The following is a 12,657-nucleotide window of genomic DNA, read 5'->3' on the forward strand; positions in this document are numbered from 1 at the left end:
TGTATCCAAACGGACCCTATGACAAGTTGAAACATTTTTCCTAGTCCCAGCTAACAGCTAAATGATGCTTCAACCGATATATACCCCCACTATGAATTTCTTTGCAATAATTACATTGAACTTGCCTTGAACCTACTTCAACACCATGATCCCATCCTAGGTCAGACCTATTTCTTGGTGCATTTTTTTGCTTAATTTTACTTATGGCCAAAGTAGACATTGTATATTTGTACTAGAGCTACAAAAAAGGCACCAAGATACATAGCTTGCTCAAAAAATCACACAGAGAATTCATCAAACAGGTTGTATGCAATTCTAAACTACTAATTGTGTTTACTAATATTTCTCAAAGAATCAAATAATGAAGATCCTGTTTTGTAATTTTTCGAATTTTACTTAATTTAGTTAACAAAATGGAAAAATAAAAACATGAAAAGCTTTGTCAAAATCATATGCACAACACAACAATGTGGAATCAAGCTATCAAAGTACAAATAAATGATAAAATATTAACTATCAAAACAAATTACCCAATAGCAGAAAGCTTAAAGGTGGCGATGGCTCACGACAACATCATTGATAGGGCTGAGAGGTGCTAGGTTTTTGACAGAGGACTGAGGAGGCATGGCTATGGGGCTAAATGTTTCTAAATATTTTAGGTTTTGTTTTTTAAAACTTTAAACTTAAGTACTATAAGTTTTTTTGAGATTTTATGTTGACATAGGGGTAAATTTGGGACTTCAATTCGTTATTAGGCTTCTGATAACCCGTTGGGCTTGTTGGGTTAGTTGGATTATCTTACCCCAAACGAATCCCACCAAAAAAAAAAAACAAAAAAAAGCCCAAGCTAAAAGCGTGTTTTGGTAGGATCCTACGATCTTATACGATCTTACACAATCTTATATAAGATCCTACCATTTTTTCGATCCTGCTACGATTCTAAACTTTTTGGTGAAGTGGGATCATAAAATCATGCGATCCTATGATCCAGGTCACGATTTTGACAATCATAATGAGAAAAATGATGGGATCAATCAGGATGTTGGCAATAATGTGGTGAGAATAGCGACTACAAGAGCTTCTCTCTCCCCTTTGCTTATGGCCTTTTTTTTTTTTTTAAATTTTTTTTTTTTATTTAACACAGGTTGACTAAAGGTTGATTGAACAGCAATGGCGTGGTGAGAATGACAATGAGTCTTATCAATAATAGCAGCTTGAAATTAGTTTTGTGTTATGAAATGAGTGGTAGTTTTTTTTTTTTTTTTTTTTAAGTTCAATTGTGTGTATGGAAAAAAACATAGAAAAAAGTTATTTTTAAATTATTTTAATGGAATGTATTGTAAAATTGGTTATGGTACTTAACGTAAAGTAAAACATGATCTTTTGGTTGGTTAAAATCAAAATAGAGAAATTATAGTTTCTAATTTTTATTGAAATAAAATAAAATTAGAGAAATTATAGAAACCTCTTGCTTTTGCAAGGCCCAATCCTACCAATCCAACCTATGAACAACACAAAGCTCAAACCCGAGTGAGCACCCAACCAATACCCCCAGGTCACGTGCCACCGCCATTTATCCATCTCCCCCAAAAATATAAACCAATAAATTCACACCCATTTTCTCTCTATTTTCTCACTCTCCCTGCCTCTCTCTTCCTCACTGAGGGAAAGAGACGCTCACACACAAATCCGCAAAACCCTAGAAACCGCCATTGAAGGAAGCTTTGAGACTTCCCTCTCATTCTTCTTTCTTCAGACCTAACCCTACAAACAAAAACCCTCTCATACACTAAGTAACCTTCAAATCCACACGCACTATACTTCGTTTTCTTCTTTTCATTAGGTTTTGCTAGGGTTTTAGGACCCTCGTTCTCCACCATGTGGAACAGCGGCCAGATTGCGCCGCCGGGGACCACTGGCTCGTCCATCCCTCCGCCGCCGGCAGCGCAGCCATCGTACACGGTGCTGCCTTCGCCGGCCGAGGCCGAGGCGCGGCTCGAAGAGAAGGCGAGGAAATGGCAGCAGCTCAATTCGAAGCGGTACAGCGACAAGCGGAAGTTCGGGTTTGTCGAGACGCAGAAGGAGGACATGCCTCCTGAGCACGTCAGAAAGATCATTAGGTCAGAGTTTTTCCTTTGCCTGAGAGCTTATTTGGAGTGTTTGTTGAAAATTTTGAATTGCTGTTCCATTTTTTTTTTAATCTCTGGTGATTTAATTATGTGTATTTTTTAGGGATAGGAGATAGTTTAGGTGAGTAGTTATAGGATTTTGTATGTGGGTACTTGATTATTGGGGTATTTCTGGCTTATAATTTGGTATTTTCAGTGAAGATTTTTGATGGGTTTTTACTTATTTCCTATTTGTTAATAGTATTACATGATTTCATATGTAAACACACACAGACACACGTATATAAGCACAATTTTGTATGATTTGTTTGAGCTTAGTTGGATGATTGGTTATATTATCTATAATCTATAATTGAACTCACCCTCCACCCTTCTCAGAAAGGGGAGGAGGTACCATTTAAGCTAAAACCTATTGGTGATTTTGTGAATCTAATTGTGTGTTTTTAGTATTGAAGATAGTTAGGTGAGTAGCTGTTGGATGTTATATATGGGCACTTGATTTATTAATATTTTTTTTCCGGGGTGCTATTATAAGAAATGGAGTTCCTAGAAAGCCTGTATACATAATCCAAATAGTTTGTTAGGCAGGCAGGTTTTCATTTTTCTGTTTGATTTGGGATTTTATTGATGTTATACCATGTGATTTCATGTGTCGTTTTTCTACCTTTCATTTTGGTGTCATAAGTCTAAACATTTTGTTGATGTGGATGTTGGTTTCACTGAAGTATGAAATTAATGGCTGCTGAAAAGAGAAGAGATATTGAAACTGTATTTTAGGATGTGAAATCATTGTTCTTTTCTGGTGGGTTGGTTGTTATTAGTGATTAAAGGTTTTGGCATTCGGTACTGCATACGCTCTCTCTCACTTAGTCTGCCTTTCTTCTTTGGCTCATAGTATTTATTTTTAAAATGTCCCCAAGTAATAGATTTTGCCTCAATCCTTGCTGTATTAAGGAAGCCACTTGTATTTTTATTTAATGTATATTGTTTGATATATTTCTATATGCCTTTTCATTTAAAGTTTTTTCCCCTGTATTCCCTTCTGTTGTTATCTTAAAAAGTATGTTCGGGTAACTGTGGGATTAATACAGTTGGTCACCATGAATTTTTTGTTGTATTCATTTTTGTGTTCTCTTTGACAGAGACCATGGGGACATGTCCTCTAAGAAATATCGTCATGATAAACGTGTCTATCTTGGAGCCCTTAAATTCATTCCACATGCAGTTTACAAGCTTCTTGAGAATATGCCTATGCCATGGGAGCAGGTATGCATTCTTCACTTCTTTTTCATTTCTTTAGATTTTTATTGATTGATTTATTTATTTTTATGCTTAGAATGTGTCTTATACATTTCCCCTTGCTAAAGTTTCCTTGCTACATTTGTGGTTCTAGGTCCGCGATGTGAAGGTTTTGTACCATATTTCTGGGGCTATTACATTTGTGAACGAAATACCATGGGTTGTTGAACCTATATATTTGGCTCAGGTTTGTTTCTCTTCTCTTTCCTTCCTAGGATATTCTTTTTTAGTTCATGAGGAGATCATGGGAGCTCAAAGATGGTATGGATAGCTGTGCCATAAATATTGTGCTGTATTATTTGTTATCATATTGTCATTATCCCTTTCAATGATGATGGCTGATCAAATCATAAAATTTTACAGTGGGGTACAATGTGGATCATGATGCGAAGGGAGAAGAGGGATCGTCGGCATTTCAAGAGAATGCGGTTTCCACCATTTGATGATGAGGAACCTCCATTGGACTATGCTGATAATCTTCTAGATGTTGATCCTCTGGAGCCTATCCAATTAGAGTTGGATGAAGAAGAGGATTCTGCTGTATATACTTGGTTTTATGACCATAAGCCTCTTGTGAAAACAAAGCTTATAAATGGTCCAAGTTATCGGAAATGGCATCTCTCTCTTCCTATCATGGCAACTCTTCATCGGCTTGCAGGACAGTTGCTTTCTGACTTAATTGACCGCAACTATTTCTACTTGTTTGACATGGAGTCATTTTTTACAGCCAAAGCATTGAATATGTGTATACCTGGTATGTCTTCCTTTTTCTCTTCTTTTCATTTTATGCTTAATGTTTTGCTTTTCTTCTGAGTTCTTTGGTGCTCTCAAGAATCTTCTTTGACACTCTAGGGAATAGATTTAGTCTCTGTATATAATTGGAGTAGAATTTTTGGTATCCACGTTTGGATACTCTCAAAAATAACCCTATAGTATATTTTAGTCTACTCCTGCCCCCCCTCACTATACACGCAAATAGAGGAATAAATGAAGGAGATACAGAAATTTAAACACTCAATGCATTGGAAATGCTTGGTGTCCACTTTCCAGAAAATCTCAAAAGTAACCTTATAGTATAATTGAAACTTTTCCTCCTACGAAATAAGCTCTAAGGGCATAAATTAAATTCATTAGCACAAAACAACCCCAGAAAATTTGAAACCTACTATCAAGCGGTTATGCAAACTAAAACTTCCCCATTAAAGAGCAGTTGCTACCACTTAGAATTACACCAATGTACATCTCTCCACTCTTGCTTTTAAATTGCTACTATCAGTTTCTGAAAAGAACGCAACCACACAACTGAAAAAATGGTGCCCTTCTAATAACCAACCTCATCATCACTCCAAGAAATCTAACAATGTAAAATGCTAGCTTGATTTCACAAAGAATTTGCAAGAGGAACCTGATAATCACTACAATAAAACCAACAAGGGTGCTGCCTTGGTTGTGTCTACTATCTGATTGATATTTGTTTTGTTGCTGGTTATTCTCATTGCCCTGACTTGTGTCTTTTCCATGAAACTTTCAAGGCAAACACTCAATCACTATTATATTGAAAGGGTAGAATATTAAAAAGTCATTTGTGCTATCGTTGTTATCTTTAATAGCAGCTTTTCATGTCATCTGTACTAACAACATAAAATGCTAGCTTGATTTCACAAAGAATTTGCAAGAGGAACCTGATAATCACTACAATAAAACCAAAAAGGGTGCTGCCTTGGTTGTGTCTACTATCTGATTGATATTTGTTTTGTTGCTGGTTATTCTCATTGCCCTGACTTGTGTCTTTTCCATGGAACTTTCAAGGCAAACAATCAATCACTATTATATTGAAAGGGTAGAATATTAAAAAGTCATTTGTACTATTGGTGTTATCTTTAATAGCGACTTTTCATGTCATCTTTACTTTTCAGAAATGTTTGAGCAACCCTCCCAAACTACCGATCCAATTCTTCCTTTTATTAAAAAAATCAAACATAATGCATAATCAAATCCCCAAAAGGCTTTCAGCTTTTACAAATTTTGGAAAGAATATCTATCTATTCCAAAGTGAGATGGGAAAATCATCGTAAAAAAAAAAAAAATCCAATTGAAAGTGCATGGCCAGACTATGCTAAAAAAGGAACGTCTGTATTCTCCTCTGTTTTGTGCTAGCTGGAGGTGACATTTTGGTGGCAAATGTGCCACAACGACAACAAAAAGCTATTGTGGATAAAGGTTGTGATGGGTGGGCCAGAGAAGGAGGTTTGATAACAAATTACATCTAATCTAAACTTCAAAGGAGATGGGGGTAATACACCAAAACAAATTTTGGAAAAAAAATCAATTTCTTTTGTAGTGAACAATCTATTATGAAAGAAAGTTTCCAAACTGGTAAAGAGTTTGGGGGAAGGGTGGGGGGGAGGTGTTCAGAGGGTGGGGAAAATCATCCAAACAATACCAAAAAAAGGGTAGATAACCTTAAAACCACAACCAAGGCCAAGGAAGCCAACACTGATTGATAGCGATGGCCGGCGTTGCATACTTTTATCTGTAGTGTTGTAATCAAGGAAATCCCATGGAGAGTGACAATGACACAAACTTAGCAAGTGGTAGGAAAGTCAGGAGTGATGTGGACCTGTTACAACAGCCAATGCTTGGTTGAATTGTGTTGCCATGAGTAGTGACAGTAGTCCATAAAGCTGCAAATTGCAATACACATTATATCAAATGTACATAAACCATTGATTTAGTAGTATATTCTATAGGATAGCAATTGTTGTTGGAAACAATTTGAATAGGCAATGAAAGACAAATCCAGTTATTCTTCATAGTCTGCATTTACTTTTGCATAAGAATTTGTACCATGGCATAATGTAGTGAATCGTTATGCAATTTGGTTGGATGTAATTCTGTATATACACATTTTGATGGTCTAAATTAATTTTACGGGTAGGTTGTAATGCAATTGTCTCATGGGACAAATGTATAAACCCTGAATCGGGATTAATGGAAAAAATTTACAAAGAAAAAAGAGTATATGAGCTTGCAGGTAGTAGCGCGTGTGATGAGGCTAGTTATATATCATATGTTTAGAATACTCTAATAACTGGTTGGGGTTGTAAGGAATCCCAGTAGTGCCATATGGTGCCTGTTTGGCATTGTTGTAAGAGATAATTTGTTAGAGATAATCCCATTAGTTGAAAAGGTCTTTAGTGTTTTTGAGTATATGAGAAATTACAGTGAATAGTGTGTTAAAGTTCTAAATTTTTTTTTGATAAGAAATAGAAGTTCTAGATAAAGCAGTAGAGGTCTCTCCTCAAAACTCCAAATTTCAGCTTTAGCCTTATAGTTCTTTTTAAGTGGGCTGCAACTAGATACCCCAATTTTTCTCGGGAAAGAGCTTTAGATCTCTTGAATTTATTCTATGGTGTGATGTGATATCAATTATTAAATTGGGCTTCTTTTGATCTATTACTTAATATAGAATAAAAGAAAGATTCTTATAATGTGTTATGATGGTTTAGAGGCTGTTTAATTTTAAGAGATCTGCTGTGTTTTTTTTTTTTTTTCCAATCTATATTACTTGGTTCATTTGCCATGCTGTGGTATACAGGTGTGCTGGCAGTTGGTTGTATGCTGTGCTGTGGTCCTATCATTACCCAGAGTTTAGAACTTAGTAAATAATTTGATATCATCGGAATTTGTGAAAATTATTGTTTGTTATTATTTACTTATCAAAAAAGGGGGAACAAAATGGAAAAGAAAAAGTGAGTTATGTGATGATTTTGAAATTTTATATGCTAGGTAATCTAGTATCCTTATTATGAAGATAATCAGTTTGGTTACAATTAAGGTTTTATATACTTTGAGAGTTGCTGTTAGATTGCTTTTTGTTGGCCTTCAATTGTGTTCACAAGTGTGGTTTGAGTTTGTATTTAATTTGTTTCACTTATGCAGGTGGACCTAAATTTGAGCCTTTGTATCGTGACATGGAGAAAGGTGATGAGGATTGGAATGAGTTCAATGATATTAACAAGCTAATTATTCGATCACCTCTCCGGACAGAATACAGAATTGCATTCCCTCATCTCTACAACAATAGACCAAGGAAAGTAAAGCTGTGTGTGTATCACACTCCCATGATCATGTACATAAAAACCGAGGATCCTGATTTACCTGCTTTTTATTATGATCCTTTAATACACCCAATAACTAGCATTAACAAGGACCGGCATGAAAAGAAAATTCGTGATGATGAGGATGATGATGATTTCTTCTTGCCAGAAGGGGTGGAACCTCTGTTGAGGGACACTCAACTTTATACTGACACCACAGCTGCTGGAATTTCCTTATTGTTTGCCCCACGCCCTTTTAACATGAGATCTGGTCGGATGAGACGTGCAGAAGACATACCCCTTGTGTCGGAGTGGTATAAAGAGCATTGGTGAGTTCTTTATGGTTATTTATTTATTTATATTTTATTTATGTTGCTCTGGCATATATAAAGCATATGAACTATCTAGTACATATTAAATATCATTTAAGTTGATCCCTGCCTTTGCTTTTGCAGTCCTCCATCCTATCCGGTTAAAGTTCGAGTCAGCTATCAAAAATTGCTAAAATGCTTTGTGTTGAATGAACTGCATCACAGACCTCCTAAGGCTCAAAAGAAGAAGCACTTGTTCCGATCTCTTCAAGCAACTAAGTTTTTCCAAACCACAGAACTTGATTGGGCTGAAGCTGGTCTTCAAGTTTGTAAGCAGGGCTATAACATGCTAAATCTGCTGATACATAGGAAAAATTTAAATTACCTCCACCTTGATTATAATTTCAATCTGAAGCCGGTGAAGACCCTCACTACAAAAGAGCGCAAGAAGTCACGTTTTGGTAATGCTTTCCATCTGTGTCGTGAGATTCTGCGCTTGACAAAGCTTGTGGTTGATGCCAATATCCAGTTTCGCCTGGGTAATGTGGATGCCTTCCAATTGGCCGATGGCTTGCAATATACATTTTCTCATGTTGGTCAACTGACCGGCATGTACCGTTACAAATATAGGCTTATGAGGCAGATCAGAATGTGCAAAGACTTGAAACACTTGATCTACTATCGGTTCAATACTGGTCCAGTTGGGAAAGGACCTGGATGTGGGTTTTGGGCACCAATGTGGAGAGTGTGGTTGTTCTTTCTACGTGGTATAGTGCCTCTCCTGGAACGGTGGTTAGGGAATTTACTTGCACGTCAATTTGAAGGGCGCCATTCGAAAGGAGTGGCTAAGACAGTTACTAAGCAACGTGTTGAAAGCCACTTTGATTTGGAGCTAAGAGCAGCTGTTATGCATGATGTGCTTGATGCTATGCCAGGTAATCTTTGACTCAACCTATTGTATTTCTTTTTGGCTCGTGGTTTTCCCCTTTATTTCTTATATTTTGGTTGTTATTGTCTTTGTGATTCCAACATTGTGTTATTGAATTGCAGAGGGCATCAAGCAGAATAAAGCCAGAACAATATTGCAGCATCTCAGTGAGGCATGGCGATGTTGGAAAGCAAATATTCCCTGGAAGGTTCCTGGTTTGCCAGTTCCCATTGAGAACATGATTCTTCGTTATGTTAAGTCAAAAGCTGACTGGTGGACAAATGTTGCCCACTATAACCGTGAGCGTATAAAAAGAGGAGCCACCGTCGATAAGACAGTTTGTCGGAAGAATCTTGGAAGACTGACTCGTCTTTGGTTGAAGGCAGAACAGGTGCAGATACTGACTTCTTCATTCTTTTGTGTAAACTTCCACCACATAATATGCGTGTGTGCACAGTTTTCTGAAGGAGTTATTGGCCTTTTTCTTTTTCAATTGTCTTTGAATACATGCTTTTTTTCTCTATCTTATTTGTCTTTCAATTTTCATTTTCAATTGTTGTAGGAACGACAACACAACTACTTGAAAGATGGTCCATATGTCACACCAGAAGAAGCAGTTGCCATTTACACTACGACAGTGCATTGGTTGGAGTCAAGAAAGTTCTCTCCCATCCCGTTCCCTCCATTATCATATAAGCATGACACAAAACTTCTTATCCTTGCTTTGGAGCGGTTGAAGGAATCTTATAGTGTAGCTGTGAGGTTAAACCAGCTTCAAAGAGAAGAGTTGGGTCTTATTGAACAAGCCTATGATAATCCACATGAAGCACTGTCACGAATTAAGCGTCACCTGCTCACTCAGCGTGCATTCAAAGAAGTAAGTTATTTGATTAATGCATTGATCTTTGTCCTTTGTACTTCACAACGTAGTAGAATGAGTTTGAACTGAGTTTTTTTTCCCTGCAGGTTGGCATAGAATTTATGGATTTGTACAGTTATCTCATTCCGGTTTATGAGATTGAGCCTCTTGAGAAGATTACAGATGCATATCTTGATCAATATTTATGGTATGAAGGTGACAAACGCCATCTTTTTCCAAATTGGATCAAGCCTGCAGATTCAGAGCCTCCCCCACTTTTGGTTTATAAATGGTGTCAGGGTATAAACAATTTACAAGGAGTATGGGACACAAGTGATGGCCAATGTGTGGTGATGCTTCAAACAAAGTTTGAAAAGTTCTTTGAGAAGATTGACTTGACAATGTTAAACAGGTGTGTAATGGTTGGCCCCGTTGCAACTGTAATCAGTGGATTTTTGGAGTTCTTGAATTATTATCTATTTATCTATTTATGTATTTTTTACTGTGGTGTTGCAGGCTCTTGCGATTGGTTCTTGACCACAACATTGCTGATTATGTCACTGCAAAGAACAATGTTGTGTTGTCTTACAAGGATATGAGTCACACAAACTCATATGGTCTTATCCGTGGTCTCCAGTTTGCTTCTTTTGTTGTACAGTATTACGGACTTGTGCTGGATCTCTTGCTCCTTGGATTGACTCGAGCTAGTGAGATTGCTGGGCCCCCACAGATGCCTAATGAGTTCATTACTTATTGGGACACGAAAGTTGAGACACGGCACCCTATTCGGCTTTATTCTCGATACATAGACAGGGTCCACATATTGTTCCGCTTCACCCACGAAGAGGCTCGAGACCTTATCCAGCGGTATCTTACTGAGCATCCTGATCCTAACAATGAAAATATGGTTGGATATAACAACAAGAAGTGCTGGCCTAGAGATGCAAGAATGAGGCTCATGAAACACGATGGTATGTATCTCATTCTTTTCTTTCTTTAGAGTTATGACTTAACATTTTTAAGTGAATGAGGCTTTCATTAATGTTAAAAATAATGTATGTCATGACTCTTTTCTAAATTCTCCTTTCAGTAAATCTTGGGAGGAGTGTTTTCTGGGATATGAAGAACCGTCTTCCTCGAAGCATCACTACATTGGAGTGGGAGAACAGTTTTGTTTCTGTATACAGCAAGGACAATCCAAACTTGCTTTTCAGCATGTATGTTTATCTAACTAGCTACATTATTTTGTATGTGTGTGTGCATATATATTTTTTATTTGTTTTTTGTGTTGGACCTATGTTTTCCAGCAATGATCATTTGTTCAATGTTGCTTGGATTTTTTTTTAATTGATAATTGGAATTTCTTATGCACTGGTCTGTCTGCCTTTTCCATCTCTCAAGCTGGTATCTCCTGAATATTTTACTCGACAATTCAAAATGTGAATCTCAACAAACAGAATTAGTTCAGTGTTGCTCCTGATCTTATTCAATGCTGAGAAATTGTTTCTGAACCTAAAATTTTAATTAATTCGTTCTGTGTTTTGGGTGAGCCTTTGTTATATGTTGTATATGATCTTATAGGAGAGGTTTCCGAATCTTAGGACCCATTCTGTTTTCTTTGCCTCTCTAGGCTCAATCTCCAAGAGGTTTGTCAGGTTATTACTGTGATGTGTGTTTTTTTGACGAATGGACCTGTTGTCTGAAACATCTCCTCTCCTCTTTGATCTTTAGGTGTGGGTTTGAAGTTCGGATACTTCCTAAAATAAGGATGACCCAAGAAGCATTCAGTAACACAAGAGATGGTGTTTGGAATCTGCAGAATGAACAGACCAAAGAACGGACTGCAGTGGCTTTCTTGCGGGTTGATGATGAACACATGAAGGTGTTTGAGAATCGTGTGAGGCAGATTCTTATGTCTTCAGGATCCACAACATTTACAAAAATTGTCAATAAATGGAATACAGCCTTGATAGGTACTTATTTTAAAATTTTTATTCTGCCTTGTTACAGCTGTTTGATTTCATGAGGATATTTATGATTTTTTTTTTGTTTTTATCAAAAAATAGGTCTCATGACTTATTTCCGTGAAGCCACTGTGCATACTCAAGAGCTGTTAGATTTGCTGGTTAAATGTGAAAATAAAATCCAAACCCGTATTAAGATTGGGTTGAACTCAAAGATGCCTAGCAGGTAAAGTTATTGGTCACATAAAATAATATATTCTAGTTGAAAGTTAATCTCAGTACTGATGAAACTCAATCTGCCTTCAGGTTCCCTCCTGTCATTTTCTACACTCCAAAGGAAATCGGAGGACTTGGCATGCTTTCTATGGGTCATATATTGATTCCACAAAGTGACCTCCGTTACAGCCAGCAGACAGATGTTGGTGTAACCCACTTTAGGAGTGGAATGAGCCATGAAGAGGACCAGCTGATTCCAAATCTTTATCGATATATACAGGTAATTTGAGATTCACTCTTCATATGTATATGGTGTGCCTGTGCATTTTCTTCAATTTTTTGACATCGTATTGGTTTCTTGACAGCCATGGGAGAGTGAGTTCATAGATTCACAGCGTGTTTGGGCAGAATATGCATTGAAGAGGCAGGAAGCTCAGGCTCAAAATAGGCGTTTGACCCTTGAAGATTTGGAAGTTAGTATTTTTACCTTTTTTTATATTTTAGGACTTCTACAAAAGTCATCTATTCTAATGGCTTTCACAATTCTTTGGACAGGATTCATGGGACAGGGGCATACCTCGTATAAACACTTTGTTTCAGAAGGACCGACACACATTGGCATATGACAAAGGATGGAGGGTGCGTACTGACTTCAAACAGTACCAAGTTTTAAAACAGAACCCTTTCTGGTGGACACACCAGAGGCATGATGGGAAACTTTGGAACTTGAACAATTATCGAACTGATGTCATTCAAGCTTTGGGTGGTGTTGAGGGAATTCTTGAGCATACTTTATTCAAAGGAACATAGTGAGTATACTGTGTTTTGATTTTGTTTACAGTAGTAGTTAC

General features: G+C 37.1%; 1 protein-coding gene across 1 annotated transcript; it reads left to right on the plus strand.

Annotated features, from left to right (window-relative positions):
• Window positions 1–1,585: 1,585 nt before the first annotated feature.
• Window positions 1,586–12,632, plus strand: LOC136067723 (pre-mRNA-processing-splicing factor 8A-like). The gene is made up of 16 exons (XM_065773946.1): window positions 1,586–2,120; window positions 3,272–3,395; window positions 3,523–3,615; window positions 3,792–4,182; window positions 7,371–7,857; window positions 7,984–8,774; window positions 8,890–9,158; window positions 9,330–9,644; window positions 9,734–10,038; window positions 10,143–10,597; window positions 10,717–10,843; window positions 11,358–11,599; window positions 11,693–11,816; window positions 11,897–12,086; window positions 12,172–12,279; window positions 12,362–12,632. The coding sequence occupies exons 1-16, from the start codon at window positions 1,879–1,881 to the stop codon at window positions 12,614–12,616; spliced, it is 4,518 nt and encodes a 1,505-aa protein (XP_065630018.1). The 5' UTR covers window positions 1,586–1,878; the 3' UTR covers window positions 12,617–12,632.
• The last annotated feature ends 25 nt before the right edge of the window (window positions 12,633–12,657 follow it).

This window comes from Quercus suber, unplaced genomic scaffold, assembly GCF_002906115.3.
Source record: "Quercus suber isolate HL8 unplaced genomic scaffold, Cork oak 2.0 scaffold_83, whole genome shotgun sequence".
Lineage (NCBI taxonomy): Eukaryota > Viridiplantae > Streptophyta > Magnoliopsida > Fagales > Fagaceae > Quercus > Quercus suber.